The sequence below is a fragment of the Phyllopteryx taeniolatus genome, chromosome 16 (assembly GCF_024500385.1).
Source record: "Phyllopteryx taeniolatus isolate TA_2022b chromosome 16, UOR_Ptae_1.2, whole genome shotgun sequence".
Taxonomy (NCBI): domain Eukaryota; kingdom Metazoa; phylum Chordata; class Actinopteri; order Syngnathiformes; family Syngnathidae; genus Phyllopteryx; species Phyllopteryx taeniolatus.
The window spans coordinates 17,205,178-17,223,537 of record NC_084517.1 but is presented as its reverse complement, the minus strand read 5'-3'; the positions used below and the strand labels follow the sequence as shown (position 1 = coordinate 17,223,537).

General features: G+C 43.7%; 2 protein-coding genes across 4 annotated transcripts; one reads left to right on the top strand and one right to left on the bottom strand.

Annotated features, from left to right (window-relative positions):
• The first annotated feature begins 159 nt into the window (after nucleotides 1–159).
• On the top strand, nucleotides 160–15,502 carry dnmt1 (DNA (cytosine-5-)-methyltransferase 1). 2 transcript variants are annotated; one of them, XM_061749683.1, is made up of 35 exons: nucleotides 160–413; nucleotides 681–717; nucleotides 1,502–1,609; nucleotides 1,690–1,894; nucleotides 1,976–2,048; nucleotides 3,179–3,260; nucleotides 3,374–3,411; nucleotides 3,482–3,533; nucleotides 3,758–3,841; nucleotides 3,918–4,027; nucleotides 4,126–4,244; nucleotides 4,901–4,993; nucleotides 5,076–5,227; nucleotides 5,951–6,138; nucleotides 6,304–6,318; nucleotides 7,918–8,098; nucleotides 8,224–8,321; nucleotides 8,756–8,903; nucleotides 9,047–9,162; nucleotides 10,097–10,298; nucleotides 10,364–10,497; nucleotides 10,582–10,758; nucleotides 11,120–11,344; nucleotides 11,426–11,618; nucleotides 11,774–11,864; nucleotides 12,202–12,342; nucleotides 12,420–12,702; nucleotides 12,783–12,924; nucleotides 13,495–13,661; nucleotides 13,745–13,922; nucleotides 14,399–14,594; nucleotides 14,666–14,829; nucleotides 14,930–15,046; nucleotides 15,125–15,218; nucleotides 15,295–15,502. In XM_061749683.1, the coding sequence occupies exons 1-35, from the start codon at nucleotides 367–369 to the stop codon at nucleotides 15,330–15,332; spliced, it is 4,488 nt and encodes a 1,495-aa protein (XP_061605667.1). In that variant the 5' UTR covers nucleotides 160–366; the 3' UTR covers nucleotides 15,333–15,502. The 2 variants fall into 2 exon arrangements, with proteins under 2 accessions (XP_061605667.1, XP_061605668.1); XM_061749684.1 differs by lacking the exon at nucleotides 6,304–6,318 and having other exon boundaries at nucleotides 161–413.
• Nucleotides 15,503–15,829: 327 nt separating this feature from the next.
• Nucleotides 15,830–18,048, bottom strand: LOC133465899 (eukaryotic translation initiation factor 3 subunit G-like). Of its 2 annotated transcripts, XM_061749065.1 has the most exons (7): nucleotides 17,837–18,048; nucleotides 17,619–17,711; nucleotides 16,580–16,637; nucleotides 16,375–16,485; nucleotides 16,166–16,302; nucleotides 15,985–16,091; nucleotides 15,830–15,912 (listed from the first exon to the last, which is right to left on the bottom strand). In XM_061749065.1, the coding sequence occupies exons 3-7, from the start codon at nucleotides 16,587–16,589 to the stop codon at nucleotides 15,897–15,899; spliced, it is 381 nt and encodes a 126-aa protein (XP_061605049.1). In that variant the 5' UTR covers nucleotides 16,590–16,637; nucleotides 17,619–17,711; nucleotides 17,837–18,048; the 3' UTR covers nucleotides 15,830–15,896. The 2 variants fall into 2 exon arrangements, with proteins under 2 accessions (XP_061605049.1, XP_061605048.1); XM_061749064.1 differs by lacking the exon at nucleotides 17,619–17,711 and having other exon boundaries at nucleotides 17,837–18,035.
• Nucleotides 18,049–18,360: the final 312 nt, after the last annotated feature.

Genomic DNA, 18,360 nt, shown 5'->3' with positions numbered 1-18,360 from the left:
CGACTATTATATCATATCTAAAGGGAATAAAACGCGCAAATTTAATACTTGGGATATTTTATGAAGCATACTGTATTTTTTATTATAGCATATTATTTTTCAGTTGCGGTATAACACCTAATTACTTTTGCAGTGTCTCCCCCTTGAGGCTTTGCAATGGTACAGTCCGAAACGCCCAGGTTTCCGCGCGAAAAAGACGGCCCAGACGCGCCAATTGCTTTCCTCACGTTCTTCCGTTGCTCGTTACAGGACGGCACATGCTAGCAGGCTGACGAGCACCGCTGTCTCTTTCTCTCTCGCTCTCACGCTTTTAAAACCCTTTTAGCTCCGCTCTTCGACGTTGTTTTTAATCGCCCGCCGAGCGTCATGCCAGCCAGGACTTCCCTGTCGTTGCCAGAGGACGTCAGGAAAAGGTAAGACTGGATGCTAACGCTCTCCGTCGCGCCCGAATAACAACCATTTATTATGTTTCGGCGTCTTTAGTTGAGTTTTGTTGGGCTCTTAGCGAAGCTCGACTACTGCTACCTCGCTGTTGCTATCGTTAGCATGTCGCGTCGTTAGCATGCAGCCTGTTAATGTGTGTGTGCGCGGGGGAAGGATTTGGCGCCACTATGAGCAGTCTCCTAGTGGTAAACAAAAGATGAACTAACATTTGACTCGTTTCTTACCTTCGTTTAAAGGCTGCAGGTGCTACACGAAGATGGAGCTTCAGACGAGGTGAGTTGGAACGCAGCTGTAAAGTCGACCTGTTTTGTCACAGGACACTGCTAAAGCAGTGTTGTTGTTTTTATTTTAAAGCAGCAGCGATGTGCCAAACTCTCGTTTAACGTCAATTTTCGGTAAGAGTCAAACCGTGAATGACATGGCTTCCACAAGTGTCAGCAAATGATGTCAGTTGTAAGTTCTATTTCATAGAGGTGTACATTACAGGTGGGTCCTCAATTTACGACGTAATTCCGTTCCTACGTCGGTGCCCTAACACCCACTTGTATGTACTGTGGTGTATCACTAAACTACCCGGCCAGTGCAAAAGTCAAAATTCCAGCAAATATTTGAATGATAAACACTAAAAATTAAGGTTAATTCTGATGCAGGGACATATTTAGTCATGGGGCCCTCCACATCCGCATACTGCAAAGAGTTTGAATACTGAATATTTATCAACTTAAAAAGTGTAAATTTGAGAACATCCGACCTGATCCTAGATGGTCGTTAAATCCGCTTTGCAATTGGCTGACATCTTGTGACAATGTTCATTGCAGGCTGTTTGTAGCCTTGACATTTCGTCATTATAAATATTTGTATCAAAAATTATTTTAGGCCATAAATATGAAAACAGTGAAATGAAAAAACGGTGTGTACCGCAGTAACTAAACCCGGTTGTGCCACGTCACCACGTATTCTTACACTGCTCCGCAAACTAGTTCCTTGCGTACCGTTCGGGACCTTGAAGTTAATGAACTCCTACTTAATTTGCTAATTTTACTTTTTGCCTGTCCAGGATCACGTGAAGGAGAAGCTCAAGCTGGTGCAGGACTTCCTGCACGCTGACACTCAGGACGCCCTCTGTAGTCTCGATGAAAAGATGAAAAACTCAGAAATCTCCGTGGTCAGCCTGTTTTATTTGAGCTCCGTTAAAGACCTTAACTGGCAAGTGTCTCACGTGTTTTCATTACGCTCCTTCCTCAGGAGGACTACGTCTCCAAGGTGAAGTCCCTGCTGGGAAAGGAGCTAGATCTGGAGAATGGCGAGGAGTCCAACGGCACAACAAACGGCCTCAGCAACGGCTCCCACAAAGATGAGGACGCCGGCATGGAGGTCGAGGACGAAGACGACGCTGTCAGGTCGCCCAGCGCTCGAGGGAAAGGTCGCAAGAGCAAGGCTGACACAAAAGGTTAGTTCAAAGCACTTTTCTTTTGAATGCATCAATTTTTTGTCAATTTGAGCTTGTATTCTTGATCTTTTTCCCCACCAGCATCTCCAGCCAGCTCCAGGGTGACGAGAAGTGGCGGCAAGCAACCAACCATCGTGTCAATGTTCTCGAAAGTGTGCGTTTTTTTTTTTTTTTTTTTTTTTTTTTTTTTGGTGCATTTAACAGGCTTGCCACATGCTTGAATCCGAAAATATTCGTCCAAGACGGATTGTTAGCTGTCTAAGCCAATTATCGTTTTTTTAGTGTGCTGTTTTTGAAGTTTTTTTGCCACAAATCATAATGCAATCTCATGCGATATGCAAAAAAGTAATTTTTGATCAGAATCATCTTTATTTTGCCAAGTATGTCCAAAAAACACACAAGGAAATTGTCTCCGGTAGTTGGAGCCGCTCTAGTACGGCAACAGACAGTCAATTGACAGAGAACACTTTTGAGATACATAAAGACATTGAGAAAAACAGTCACCTGCTCATTTAGAGCATTTTGAATGGCTAATATAGCAATAGTCCGGTGCAATGACCATTGTGCAGAGGGCGCCGAGACTTCAAGGAGTGTATGCAGTTTAAAGTGACTAGTAGCGCGATAATCTGGGACAATGTTGATTGTGCAAATGTTGCAGATACTCCTCAGTCATTTTGCAAGTGGTGCAGATGCTACTCTGGCATGAGTGGCCAGTATTGGTCAACAACAGATATGCAAATAGTGCAGCATGGCGAGACTACAACAGTGAGTTCACGAGTAATGTATAATTGGCCCGACAGAAATGTGACAACAAAAAAATAAAATACAAAAATTGGCAGTATGTTGCAATGGAATTGTATGTTAGCCATTTAAGAAGTTGATGGCAAGAGGGAAGAAGCTGTTGCAATGTCTGCTAGTTCTAGTTTGCATTGATCGGTAGCGCCTACGCGAGGGAAGGAGCTGGTGACCAGGATGTGGAGGGTCTGAGAGGATTTTGGACGCTCTTGTCTTAGTTCTGGCAGCGTGCAAGTCCTCAAGGGTGGGTAGGGGGGGGTACCGGCAATCTTTTCAGCAGTTTTGATTGTCCGTTGCAGTCGGAGTTTGTCCTTTTTTGTAGCAGCACCAAATCAGACTGTGATGGAAGAACACAGGACTGATTTGATGACTGCTGTGTAGAACTGCCTCAGCAGCTCCTTCATATATGTGAATGTAGTTATATTAAAAAGAGAGAATTTGAGCTAAAGTTGTCTTGTTCAAGTATTTGAAAAATCACCTCTTTTACAGTCAAAAGCGCAAGTCTGAAGACCTGAATGGAGAAGCCACAAATGGAGAAACTGAAGCGAAACAGGATAATGACACTGAAGAGGTGAATCGTCTTAATTTTTGCTCACACAGCTCACCTTTTCACACTTTTAACAGCCTGATTTTTTATTTTTTTGTCTCTTCCCCCCCCCGGCCAAAAAAAAAAAAATACTGTAGTCTCAGCAGAAGCGTCTGAAAGTGGAGTCTGATGACAAGTAAGTCCTTCAAACACTTTGAGATGGAACTCCCTTGAATTTGTTTCTCTAAAAATAAAAACTTTGACAGGGCTGCTCCTGAAGAAGTCATGACTGAGACCAAGACAGTTTCTGCTGCAAAGGTAACGCCACTAAAAGGTCAATTTTCCCTATGTCCTCGTTAAAGTCTAGTTGAACTTTTAGTTACCCGTATTGTAACTCTCTACCTTAACTCTAGCACGTAGAGTATTTGAATAAGTCATCTCCCCCTTTTAATAAGTGTCCCAAAAAGCAAATTGCACCTACAGGTAATTATTCATCTACAGGTTCCACAGATTTATATACTAAAACTTTTTGTGCTTTTCAGTCTCCTCCTCCCAAATGTCAAGATTGCAGGCAATATTTGGACGACTCCGACCTCAAGTTCTTTCAAGGGGATCCAGACAATGCGGTAAGCGTGAGATTTGATTTAAAAATTTTTTAAAATGTCTTCCAATGATGTGGAAGCGATGCGGTGGTTTCTTCAGCTGGACGAGCCGGAGATGTTGACAGACGAGCGCCTCTCCTTGTTCGACTCGAACGAGGACGGCTTCGAGAGCTACGAGGACCTGCCGCAGCACAGGATCACAAACTTTAGGTGGCGATTCTAGATATTAAATAAAAAATAAAATCATTTTGAAGTTTCTTCACGTGGACTTATAAACAAGAAATATTTGTATTGAATCGCCCCTGCAGTGTATACGACAAGCATGGCCATCTTTGTCCCTTTGACGCTGGACTGATTGAGAGGAATGTGGAGCTCTACTTCAGTTGCGTTGTCAAACCGATCTACGATGACAACCCCTGCTTGGACGGTAAAGACCTGGCATTTCGGACATTTGCGTGCTCTCACTGGACACTTGCTTTGGCACGCCTAGGGGCAGCACGTTTTAAAATGGTTAATGAAAGGATCAGTTTTACATAGTTTTTTGTTTGCAATTAAATTAAACACTTTTTTTTTATATTTGAAAGGTTTTGCAGTTAAGACATTCATATTTTCTCATCTTTTTTATATTCACATCGATGTGCTAGTCGGTTAGCACATCTGCCTCACAGTTCTGGGGACCGGGGTTTAAAACCCGGCTTCGCCTGTGTGGAGTTTGCATGTTCTCCCCGTGCCTGCGTGGGTTTTCTCCAGGCTCTCCAGTTTCGTCCCACATCCCCAAAACATGTATGGTAGGTTGATTGAAGACTCTAAATTGCCCGTAGGTGTGAATGTGAGTGCAAATGGTTGTTTGTTTCTATGTGCCCTGCGATTGGCTGGCGACCGGTTCAGGGTGTACCCCGCTTCCCGCCTGAAGATAGCTGGGATAGGCTCCAGTAGCCCGTGACCCTAGTGAGGATAAACGGTAAAGAAAGTGGATGGATGGAGGAACCTCTTACAACAGTAGATTGTGCTGGTGTACCTAAAGTTGTGGGCGACAGGTGTAAGTAAACATGGCAGCATTTTGAATTCCTGTTCCCTCTTAAGGTGGCGTTCCTGCAAAGAAACTTGGACCCATTAACGCCTGGTGGATTACGGGATTTGATGGAGGAGAAAAAGCTCTGATCGGGTTCACCACAGGTATCACAACAGTTCTGGTTGTTAAAACCAGAATGATGTATTTCCTCTCCGACGGATTGTAACCGTTTTCCTCCCTGTCAAGCGTTTGCCGACTACATCCTGATGAATCCCAGCGAGGAGTACTCGGCCATCTTTGCGCTGATGCAGGAGAAGATCTACATGAGCAAAATAGTGGTAGAGTTCCTCCAGAAGAATCCGGACGCCAGTTACGAGGACCTCCTCAACAAGATTGAGGTGGGGATGAGGGTGATTTGGAATTTTGCCGGATCCCAAATTCTCTATACTTATAAATATTACTGCTGTTTGTGTCAGGCGAGACTGATGTATTAATGCTACTTTGGATAAGGAGAAAAATAAATCCCCACTCAATCTCATTTGCGGGGCCTTAACTCTTGCCTATTTGGCCATTTTAGCTAAACAGGAACCTGGCAATTTTTTTTTTTTTTTTTTTTTGAGTTAATTGATGTGTAAAGGGGTAAATGTTCAGTGTGTATTTTATCACTATATTTAGTGTTGATTTTTTTTTAACCCTTGACCAATCAGACCAACATTTATGAAGAAAAATAAAATGTAAAAACATATTTAGCAACCTTTTGTGGCATTATCAGAGAACCTGAGGCTTCCTCCAGAGCAATGTTCATTAAATGTGTGCGCAGCTACCATATACTCAATTTTCATGTTCCCGTAAACACATTTTTATATTGGAAAAAAAAAAGTAGGAAGAATCAACATTTTTAATCAGTTATTACAATGGTGGACAATTCGTTCATATTAGATTAGAATTTGCCTGACCCTTTTCTTGCCGATTGCCTTTTATCATAAGTTGAGCGGTGTCTATTTTGATTTAAAGTTAACAAATATAGTTCCTTGTACTACAAGGAACTACACATTGTAATACTGAACCAAAATGAACTTGAAGTTTAGTGCGCCTTTTTTTTTTTTTTTGCCCGCCTTCAGACCACTGTGCCCCCGCCGGGCCTCAATTTCAACTGCTTCACCGAGGACACGCTGCTGCGCCACGCCCAGTTCGTGGTGGAGCAGGTGGAGAGCTACGACGAGGCCGGCGACTCGGACGAGCAGCCGATCATCGTCACGCCCTGCATGCGCGACCTCATCAATCTGGCCGGCGTTACGCTGGGCAAGAGGTACGACTTTCTTCGCTGCGGCATTTCCATTAACGTGAGGGCTCCGCCTCAGCCGCCGTTTACGCTGCGGCTCCTCCAGCTGCTTCAAGTTTTAGCTTTTCTGTCAAAGAAATGGCTTCAAGCGCTCGCTAACGTCTACCATTCCTTTGACATTTCCTAATGCAGCATGCTGCTGTACTGGTAGGTAGGCCTGAATGCATCGTTGGCTTGGGTGATGGGGGGGGGGGAAAGTCCCTGCTACTGTTTTGTATGGCTTCACATCGTAGTTTGTGTGTACTAGTGTCATTACACCATCTGGTTTGTCATTTCAAGTCGCTCCATAAGCGGTGTGGCGCAGAAGAACGCCCACGGAATTGTCGTGTTATCCAAAGCAAGGGCTCTGTCTGCCTTTCACAAAGAAGCTGAGCATTGTCCCTCTAAAAGCGTTTTAGATAAAGATCCTTAGGTTGAGTGTGGAAAATGGCTTTTGATTACATAAATCACGTAAAGAACACATGTAGCAGACAGGATAATGGGAAGTGATGTGCTTTGGCGGTTCAGGTGGTCGGCCCAGTGTTGCCATGGAAACTAGTACGTACATTTTGAATTTGCAGTCAGCGCCTTCTCACTTCTCCGTTGTTTGTGTGACATTCATTGATTTTCCTCGAGAAGTCAAGGTTGTAACCCCAGAACATTGTTGTGGAACATTCCAGATGTATACTTTTCTTTCATGGGCATTACCATGCCTTGCTAATTGGTTGGCAGGCATTCCAAGTTTGACTATCTTTAGTGAGGGGTGGTTTCCATTTTCAGTAAAGCTTTCTATATACTTAACTCGTACACTATTTACGCTTCAAATAGACAAAACTCTTGTTCCTTTAACAGTTGAATGTAATAGTCTTCATTTGATTGACAAAGAGGGGTACATGCATGCTGATTTTTAAAATGATACAATGATGAAATAGTATTAATGTAATATACTAATACTATGTATTAGTATATTACATATTTATATCAGCAATGTTATGTGTTTGTCTGCACATTAAAGTGCTGTTTTTATTTTGTCTTTTGAGGTCTGCACAATAAATGTTCTCAAAATGATGTGTATAATTTTACTTCTTTTTGTATCAATTTAGCTTTGTAAAAGAACCGTACAACCTGATATATCTTTTGGTAATATTTGTTATGCTTGAGAGCGTGAGGCACAAATGTTTCTGACAAAATTTACAGAATCCCCCCCCCCGAGTGATCGTCATTGGGGTTTGCATCACTGTACAAAGAATAACGGAAAAAATAGAAGCTATGCTAATGGTTTGCTTAGCTGGTAACTACATTTCAGTTGTAAATTGCTTGAGACGTGTCATAAATATTCAACTCAACCAGTTGCTCCTAAATTTGTCCGGCAGCAACGCAAGCTGCCTAATTGGCGAGCGTTAACGTCAGTCACAACATTTAGGATTGCCGGCCCGCACAGTTTTCCAAGCGGATCGAGGAGGAAAAATAACTTAATACATCCCACACTCAGGCATAATCTTTTAAACGGTATATCGGCGCTAATCTGGCTTTTGCTGACTTTGTTGGGGGCCCGATTATCGGTATGCGTGTACCCCACTTTGCTCTTCATTCAACAGCTTTACTGTGTCGCTTGTTTCGTGTTGCATGGCTGGACGCCTTAGATGATTGGCCAGTTGCTTCATCATGACATTGCATCACATGACCACCAGCAGTTCTTTAGGTCCTAAATAAAACACCTGAACACACATTGTTCCCCTCCCTCAAAAAAACAAAAAAAACAACTAGGCGAGCTGCGAGACGACAAGCCATCCGTCACCCTACCAAGATCGAGAAGGACAGCAAGGGTCCAACCAAAGCTACCACCACTAAGCTGGTCTACCTGATCTTCGACACCTTCTTCTCGGAGCAGCTCGAGCAGGACGACAAGGAGAGCGTCACCAAACGGCAGCGCTGCGGCGTCTGCGAGGTGAGCCTTTACTGCACCAAGATGGTGGACCCAACCTGAGACTCCACTGCTGTATTTGAATTTTGTATGTTGAAATCTTTACCCATGTTTTTTTTTTAAATTTATTTATTTTATTTTTTTTATAGGTTTGTCAATCTCCTGACTGTGGCAAGTGTGCCGCCTGCAAGGACATGATCAAATTTGGAGGAAGTGGCAAAAGCAAGCAGGCTTGCAAGCAAAGAAGGTGAGTGTGCAAAAGTCCTAATTAAATTTAATTAGTAATTAGTAATTTAAAACATTTTGAAGGAATATTTTAATTTAAATGTTTAGACATTATATGACCATCCCTTTAATGTAATGGCAGAACTGGAACACCGTGGTGTATCACTAAGCGACCCTAACACAGTGAAATCATAATTACAGTAAATATTTATATGAAAAAAACACTTGGACCATAAATATAAAATAATCAGATGGGGGGGGGGGGGGGGACTGTGTATGCCTCCTTGTGCTGTGTGCCCACCTTGTTTCACCACATGGCAAACTAGTTAATTGCACAGCATTTTTAAACTGCATACAGTATATCTGTACCTTCATAAAGCAAAGATGACCTTTTAGACGCCTTTTTTTAAGGAGCGCTGCGCCGCTGTCATTTCTAATGTTTCCTCATTGGCTCAGGTGCCCGAACCTGGCCGTGAAGGAGGCAGAGGATGATGAGAACATGGAGGAGGAGGAAGACATGCCCGTGAAGAGCAAGAAAGCATCTCGGGTGAAGAGGAAGAAGCAGACCCAGTGCAAGCTGACGTGGATCGGCGAGCCCATTCAGGTACTGGCTGCTTGACTCTTGCATTTCTGTGTGAGTGTGTGAGTGTGTGTGAGTGTGTGTGTGTGAGTGTGTGTGTGTGTGAGTGTGTGTGTGTGTGTGAGTGATGACCGAGCCCTCCTCAGTCGGTCTCCTGTTCCTTACAGGGCGAGAACAAGAAGCAGTACTACAAAAAGGTCTGCGTGAATGAGGAAGAGCTGGAGGTGGGCGACTGTGTCTCGGTATCCTCAGAGGATCCATCCACTCCGTTGTACCTGGCTAGGTAGAGCACTTATTTTTAATCCACACATATTTGGGGGAAGGAAAAAAGATGGTTTACTTTGTATAGCGGCCACAGCAACATTGATCACGCTGATGTCTTATTCAGCACTGAACTCATTTGCCCCAACTTTATTTGTGCTTTGAAGCCAGCGTTAAACAGGTTTACTGCGCCTCTTACTGTTTGCATACGGCCTTCTCTGAAGAGACATTTTATGCCAGCATTAGGGTTTCGAAGTAATATTTATTATTTAAATAAGGTTAAGTTCACAAAGTAGATTTTAAAACCAGGGTTAGGTTTGCCAGCCTGCATTAGGATTGTAAAATACTTAGTTAGAATAGTTTTCCAACTGGATTTGTGTTCCCAATTGGGGTAAAAGCCTGTACAACAGTGTCTTGACTCATTCTAGCCACACCAACAAAATAGTTTTTACTAAGGAAAATGGCACTCTGCAGTATTGTGCTACAGTAAAACACATAGAATGTGGAGAATGAAGCTGTTTTGTATTTCATGCTTTATTGCCATGGCCACCAGGGGGCGGTATAATACAGAAAGGCATTCTGTACTATATGAAGTGTTTCACAACCGACTCTATCTGCCATAAATTATAATTTGCAGAGGATAAAGAATGTACTGTATCAGTGCGCATTGTTATATTGTCTGTCTTCATGTTGCACCGTTTGTGTTCAAATATCTGTTGCTTAGTTACAACTACTGTAACATCAAAGCTAGTTTCAGTGGCCAGTCTATGGCTTTTTCCATTGTGTGTTAGCATTAAGATAACAGTCTTTTACTAATGATATGGTTTGACTAGTTACAGTGATGCTTCAAATTAGGATTTATAGTCTGGGTTAGGAGGATTAGGGTTCAAGACCGGAAACTAGTTTTTCAAATTTAAGGAATATTTGTTTTCTCAAATGTTTTTGTTGTCCTCCAGGATCACGGCCATGTGGGAGGACAACAACGGTAAGATGTTTCACGCCCACTGGTTTCTCCGCGGCACTCAAACGGTGCTCGGCGAGTCGTCAGACCCCCTAGAGCTCCTCCTGGTGGACGACTGCGAGGACATATCGCTCAGCTACATCCAAGGCAAAGTCAACGTCACCTACAAGGCGCCCTCCAACAACTGGTGCATGGAGGTGAGTCCACCTTGCTGCTGAGGAGTCTCCTCTTTTTGATGCTCACTGCCGCTTTTGCGCGTTAGGGTGGGCTGGATGTGGACGTCAAGGTGATCGAAGACGACGGCAAAAGTTTCTTCTATCAGTTCTGGTACGACACGGATTTTGCCCGCTTTGAGACACCGCCCAAGACCACGGCGTCGGACGACTGCAAGTTCAAGTGAGCACAAGCATTTATTCTATTCAGACGTTAACATTCCTCCACTCTAATCCACATTGTTTGTTTTTCTAATGATTGTAATAGGTTTTGTAGCAGCTGCGTGAGGATTAAAGAGCGCGAGGAACGTGACAATCCACGTGCCTTTGAGCCGCTGGACGAAGAGCACGACTCTAAGGCGCTCTACGTGTTGGCCTGCTTCAGAGGCGAGCAGTTCCGGGTCGGAGACGGCGTCTACATGCCTCATGAGGCCTTTAATTTCAGGTGATGCTCGAATTTCAAAGAAACGTCAATTGTTAATTAAGACGACTGAAAATACCAAATGTTTTTCCGTTCAGCCTCTATTTCTTCAAGAAAATGATACAGACATTCAATATAAAATATAGTATGATAAAATATATATACAATATAAATTTTTTGTAATTAAAAAATAATCTAAAAATAAAAAAGGTCCTGCAATTAAACTGCTTTCATTCTGCCTACACTGCTCCAAGATAGCAGCGCGGACAGATTGATAAAATTTGAGAATGTATAAATGAATATTCTGCATGTTATTTAGAAATGGTGATGATCATCAGTAGTCTGGCAGCGTTATTATTTCTCACGGTCTTCTGTCTGTTGTCAGTGTGAAAGCAGTCAGCCCTGTGAAGCGCTCCCACAGGAAAGAAGACGTGGACGAGGACTTGTATCCGGAATACTACAGAAAGTCATCGGACTACATCAAGGGCTCCAACCAGGACGCCCCAGAACCGTTCCGCGTTGGCCGCATCAAGGAGATCTTCTGTCACCGGCGCAGCAACGGCAAGGTGGACTTGTCGGAGGTCAAACTACGACTGTACAAGTTCTACAGGTAATAGATGGACCATTTTGCTCTCCTGTGACTTTAAATAAATAAATAAAATAGAGTATGATTCTGGCTTTCCTCTGCCAGGCCCGAGAACACCCACAAAGGAGTGAAAGCCAGTTACCACACGGATGTCAATCAACTGTACTGGAGCGACGAGGAGGTCACTGTCAGCATGTCGGACGTGCTCGGGCGCTGTCATGTAGAATACGGGGAGGACCTCAACGAGTCGGTCCAAGAATATTCCAACGGGGGGCCGGACCGCTTCTACTTCCTAGAGGTATAGTGTGCATAATGTTTAGAAACATGTTTAATGACGATTGAAAACAGTTCCTAGATGTCTTAATAAACATGCTGACGTTCCTTCAAAAACACAGTGACCCAAATATTTGTGGACTACCTATCAAATTAAATTTTCCATATCTTCTCTTGCAGGCTTATAATGCCAAAACCAAAACTTTTGAGGATCCTCCAAACCATGCTCGCTCTGCCACACACAAAAGCAAAGGAAAGGGCAAAGGGAAAGGTAAATAAAACATCCCTCCATTTTCTGAGCCGCTATTTCAGCTGACTTTGGGCGAGAGGCGGGGTACACTCTGAACTGATCGCCAGTCAATCACAGGGCACAGAATCAGAATCATCTTTATTTGCCAAGTATGTCCAAAACACACGAGGAATCCAACAACCATTTGCACTAAACGTCAGACCTATGGACAATTTAGTCTTCAATTAACCTTCCTTCTGGAAATGTTGTCCTTCGTAGCTCTAGCCACACACATGCATGTAAAAAGCTAGTTGAGGGTCTGCGGTTCCTAATGGCTCAGTGGAAATGTGACAGTTATTTTAATTTTTTTATTTACAAGGTAAAGGCAAAGGCAAGGCTTCAGCTGTTCATGAAACAGCAGAGCAGCCCCCTGGACCACAGATTCCCAAAGTGCAGAAATATCGCACACTGGACGTGTTCTCAGGCTGTGGCGGTCTCTCTGAAGGCTTCCACCAGGCTGGTAAGATCTCCTTCCCACACGGTGAAACGTTCCAACCCGCACAGGTTACCAAATGAACGTCAGTTTTTATTTTGAAGGCATTTCCGAAACGGAGTGGGCCATCGAGATGTGGGAGCCGGCGGCGCAGGCCTTCAGGCTCAACAACCCGGGCACCACCGTGTTCACAGAAGACTGCAACGTGTTACTCAAGCTGGTCATGTCCGGCGAGAAGACCAACTCTCTGGGCCAGAAGCTGCCGCAGAAGGGCGACGTGGAGATGCTCTGCGGTGGCCCCCCGTGCCAAGGCTTCAGCGGCATGAATCGCTTCAACTCGCGCACGTACTCAAAGTTCAAGAACTCGCTGGTGGTCTCCTACCTCAGGTGACAAGGCAAACGCTGATTAAAGTGAATTACTGTTTGATGTTGATGAATGGCTAACCTTTTGGCTTCCTGTGTTGCAGTTACTGTGACTACTACAGACCAAAGTTCTTCCTGCTTGAGAATGTGAGGAACTTTGTTTCCTTCAAAAAATCCATGGTCCTCAAGTTGACTCTGCGCTGCCTTGTCAGAATGGGATACCAGTGCACCTTTGGAGTCCTGCAGGTACTGTAGATTTATCTTTTATGATACAAAATGTAAACAAACCATTTAGCTTATATAGGTTAAAACCTGTTAAATTTATATTTCGGGGGGTGGGGGGGGGACGATTTTAGTGTAATACTGCTGCGTACATTTTTAGATTTTTCCACGTCTTTAATACATAAACTGATTAGAACAGTCAAATATAGTAATGTGTAAATTTCAAGAGCCAATCTAGAAGTAGTGCATTTGTCAGAAAGTACTTTATCACTAATATATGTTATGCATAGGGCTACAGCTATGGAATATTTTTAGAATCGAATAGTGTACAGATTATCCCATCGTGTTATCGATTAAGTAATGCTTACCGTACTTCAGTAACATTGGGCGGGGGGACACTCCTGCAATGCTTCGAAGCAGAGATTTTGCTTTCATCTTTTTTTTTTTTTTTATCAAATTGTTTTTCGATTATTGCAGTCCTAGTTTATGGATCAGCAATATTATTGCTTTGAGTGTTATGGTTTTTCAACTGTGTGTGTCCAGTGTGCTCTTGTTCATCGTCTCACATTGGGTATGATGTCCTTTTTGGATCAGGCGGGTCAGTACGGCGTGGCCCAGACTCGTCGCAGAGCCATCATCCTGGCCGCCGCTCCCGGAGAGAAGCTGCCTCGCTATCCCGAGCCTTTGCACGTGTTCGCTCCCAGAGCCGTCTCCCTCAGCGTGGTGGTGGACGAGAAGAAATATGTCAGCAACGTCACACGGTAAGCTTGGCATCACACACACACACACACACACACACACTCTCTTCATCAAACAGTGTTGTAACATGGCGTCTTGCGTACAGTGGCAATGGCGGCATCTACAGAACCATCACGGTCCGCGACGCCATGTCCGACCTGCCCGAGATCCGCAACGGCGCCGCCGCCTTGGAGATTTCCTACAACGGCGAGCCTCAGTCGTGGTTCCAGAGGCAGATCCGCGGCACGCAGTACCAGCCCATCCTCAGGGATCACGTCTGCAAGGTGAGTCTCTATATTCACTGTTGCGCTTTTTCAAAATAACTAACCAATTTTATAATTGTTTGATGGATTCATTTTAGTTTTAAATTATTCGACTTTTAATTTGGTCAAAGTGGCCCTTGCATCTCAATTTTTCTGAATGTAGCCTTTGGAGGAAAACAAATCCATACTCCTTGCTATCTTTTTGTTTGTATTCAAACTCTTACATAAAATATAATTTCACCTGGTCAAACCCCCCCTCAAAAAAAAAACTGAAATCCAGTGCAAGTTTCAGTTAAGGTACTTTAATTTTGGTGCGAATCAGGAATCAAGGTATTTAGTCGTTTCCCATGAACCAAGACTTGGACAGTGATTTAAAATAAATAAATAAATAAAAGTAATTATGAAGAAGAAAAAAAGATACTTACAGGACTAGAGTGGAACTGTATACCCTAAAAACGACTGCCTTTTTTTCCCCCCCTTCTTCCTTGGGTGTGTAGGACATGAGCGCTCTGGTGGAGGGTCGCATGCGTCACATCCCGTTGGCTCCCGGCTCGGACTGGAGAGACCTCCCCAACATCGAGGTGCGCCTGAGGGACGGCACCATGACCAAGAAACTACGCTACACCCACCGGGACAAGAAGAACGGACGCAGCGGCACGGGCGCGCTCCGAGGCGTCTGCACCTGTGCCGGAGGTGCGCACGGTCTTGAATAACGCTTTGGTAAAGTTGCTCGAACGTGAACAAGTTTTTGTCCGCCAATGCAGGAAATCCTTGCGATCCGGCCGACCGGCAGTTTAACACACTGATCCCGTGGTGTTTGCCTCACACCGGAAACCGCCACAATCACTGGGCGGGACTCTACGGAAGGCTGGAGTGGGACGGATTCTTCAGTACCACCGTCACCAACCCCGAGCCCATGGGAAAACAGGTCAAGAAAAAAAAAAGAGACCCAAGCATGCTTTTATGGACCTGAGCTGCAGCTCTAATCCCATGTTTTTCATTTGGCACATTATTTTTTTTAATTACAGGGTCGTGTTCTACACCCCGAGCAGCACCGAGTGGTCAGCGTGAGGGAGTGCGCTCGCTCTCAGGGCTTCCCCGACACGTACCGCTTCTTCGGGAACATCCTGGACAAACACAGACAGGTGAGCGGCCACGCTGACTCATTGAGCACCAGTAGACAAGGTTAGCGTGTTAAGCGGCATCTTGTCGTCGCCTGGCAGGTGGGCAACGCCGTCCCCCCGCCCCTTTCCAGAGCCATCGGAATGGAGATCAAGAAGTGCGTAATTGACAGGATGAAGGAAGAACAGACAGCAGGTGACCACGCTTGTCTGATCTTGCATCTATTATCAGAACAAATCTTGCAACTTAGCATACCCTTTGTTTTTTCCAGAGAACATCAAACAAGAGAAGATTGAGGTGTCAGACTAGTTCTCCTCCTCCCAGCAATAAGTGCCCATAGTGGGGATGACTTAATTCCGCGTCGGCACACGTTTACTGATCAGAATTTTTAAAATGTGCTTTTAATCCCTGTTAACATGTTGGATAAATTGTATGTAGTTTTTATATGTAATATTTCAAATAAAGCTCTTATGACATGGGTCATGTGTTCATTTGGATTTTATGACTCGTTGAGACTGGAATCGCTTAAGAGTATGATGCAACGATTGAACTAATATGTGGATGCCAGCACTTGTTGGGGATGTTTAATCTTGCTCAAAGATGAATTGTTTTCAGAAATTCTAACAGTTGCCAGCGGAATGAGGGCTGACTCACTTGCATGACACAAAACTAACTTCAAGGCAAGAAATGTGTAACGTGTGCTATAATGCTTGATGTAGTTTGACTAATGTGTGTGATAGACATGTTAGACACCTGGGCAATAAAACAAGCATAATTTCTCCTTTGAAAGAAAAGAATAAGCAAAGTGATGAAATTCTCTTTTATTAAGGTAACAGCCATATTTTAGCACGGTGATAAAATGTGGTAAAAAGTTCATTTGTTTGATGGTCTGCAAAAAGAAAAAGTGGTCAAGTCAGTTTCAGTGTTTGAATCCTGGACATTGTGAGCAGTGTTGACTTACTTTGCCCATTCAACGTTGAGAACAGGATGATCGTATCCGAATCCTGACACGCCTGCGATGGCTCTGGCCGCATCTTCACGACGGTGGAAACGGATGAACGCGAAGCCCTGCGACGCATGGACACGTTTGGTTTAGTTTTTGTGTTCTGCCGCGAGTACAAACTGACCGTGTGACGGCTCACCTTGGACTGCCCAGTGTTCTTGTCTTTGGCCAGATAGATTCTGGAGATGGAGCCGAAGGGTCTGAAGAGCTCCTGCAGGTCAGTCTCACGGGTGTCCTCGGACAGGTTGGTCACGCGGATGGTGGCGTTGTCGTCAGCTACAGACGTTTGGGTTTATTTAGAAGCAGCATCCACCATGAATCTTTTTTAAATGAAATTCTTGATCTCACCTCTGCGGTTGGGCTGCATGGACTCTCCTCTGCGCGTGCCACCATCCCTCAGCCAGGGGGGCACGTACTTGTCAGTCTTTCTCTGCGCCGGCTGCACGCGCTCTGGTTCGTCTTGATTTGACAAAAAAAACTAGGACATTTTACAAATATATTTCACATGATTTCACTATCTTTGATTGAATTTGCTAAATACACCACAACAAACCATGTGACATTTCGCTCTTCTTTTTTGGGTCCTCAGTCTGGTCTTGGGCGTACAGATCCTGAGGACAGTAGGAAGATGTGCTTATCAGACCCATCCTGCACTGTTACCTCCACCAAGATGTCTCTGCGGGAGGCTTTTAAACTCCTTTTGAAAGATCCTCGCTCAGCCTGAAATACGCCTTGAAGTACTCTTCCTTGAACTAGAATGCTCACGAACAAATTTAATCTCCGGAATGCTGCCGTGAAATTAGTATGGGATATTCCCATTTGCTTTTTTTTTTTTTTTTGCTGCTGTGTCACCTCCTTCTAAAAAAAAAAAAGCAAAGTTAGGGCTTTCTTTTCCAACAATGACAAACATTGCAGAGTTGAGGTCCACTCAGCGGCTCCACTTCCAAATATGGGATGGCCACACGCCATCACCATTGTCGCTGCACATTACGCCTTTCACACTGAGCAAGTGCAGTGTGAAAAGCCCTGAACATGTCATAAAATGGTTAAATAAAGTGTCCGTCGTTGTTTTCCAAAGTAAAAGCAGATGTTTCCAACTGTCTTATTTTGATTAAACACAATCAATCTGCTTCCCAAATCTAAGAATATTTACTATTGAGAGGCTAAAAGTCAAACAAGGCCTCTAAACGATTAATCTATTGTCAAAATTGTCAATTATTTTTGATAATCGATTAGTTGTCGAATGTTTATATGTTGCAGCTCTACATTATTTAACCTTTTTTCTAAACTGCGGACCGTTTACATACATGTTTGAGCAAAAGAAACTTTCCCCCCCCAGAGAAAGCACTGATTGATACTGTAAAGAAAATATTTCTGTGTTAAGGGGAGCAAAGCTTGTTTAGTTTCAAAATTTTCATTAGAGCAAAACTTGGTTCTAATAATGTCATTGTTACTAGCGTTTTTTTTTCATATGTGCGAAAAGAACAATCGATTAAAATAAAAAGTAGGATTTTATGAATTTTATTTTCAAGCCAAAACGCTTGGTCTAAACTAAATGCTAAACGGCTAGCCTCCTCCCAACAGTAGCTTACCTCACAACCTAAAACGTCGACGGTCCACCCTTTTTTTCTCGTCTACTTGCGTCAATTGTTCAACTTTGTTTATTAGTGACATTCATAAATCTCCTAAGACAAAAAAAAAAGAATATACTTAAAACTCCGGGTCAAACACGTGAACGCGCAAGCCGCCCGTCAAGGCACCGAGTTACGACGACGCTCGTGAGTGTGTTTTACTTTCTTCATCTACTTACTCTTTGACTTGGAGCTAAGGGAGAGATTTAAACGTTACTGGGTTTTAAAAAAAAATAAAAAGTTGAGGTTTCTAGTGGAAAACACTCATTCGTCATATTCAATGGACGGCGTGTCAGCTGCTCAGTTTCAAGGCTGCAAAGATTGAAACACCGCGCGAACACTTGCCCCGATTATGACACACTTCCGGTCTTAGAAATTCAGAATAAAAGCGCCGTGTGTCGAATAGTAAATATTTATTTTTAATGGGGGAAAAAAATAAACATGCAAATGGAAAACCGTAATCCGGTGCTAACTGTCTCCTTGTGCCACGTGACGTCACAACTCACGTATTCTTGCGCAGCTAAACAAACTAGTTCACGGCCTACCGTTAAAAACGTCGTATGTCGAGACCTCCCTTGTCTCAGACGCACAGCTTCCTTAAACTCAATTTATGGCAAGCCTTAACATTTAATGAATAGACTGGATATGTGTTGAATATATCTGTAATTCAATTTCGCCTAGTCAAAAAGAGCATTAGGGATAT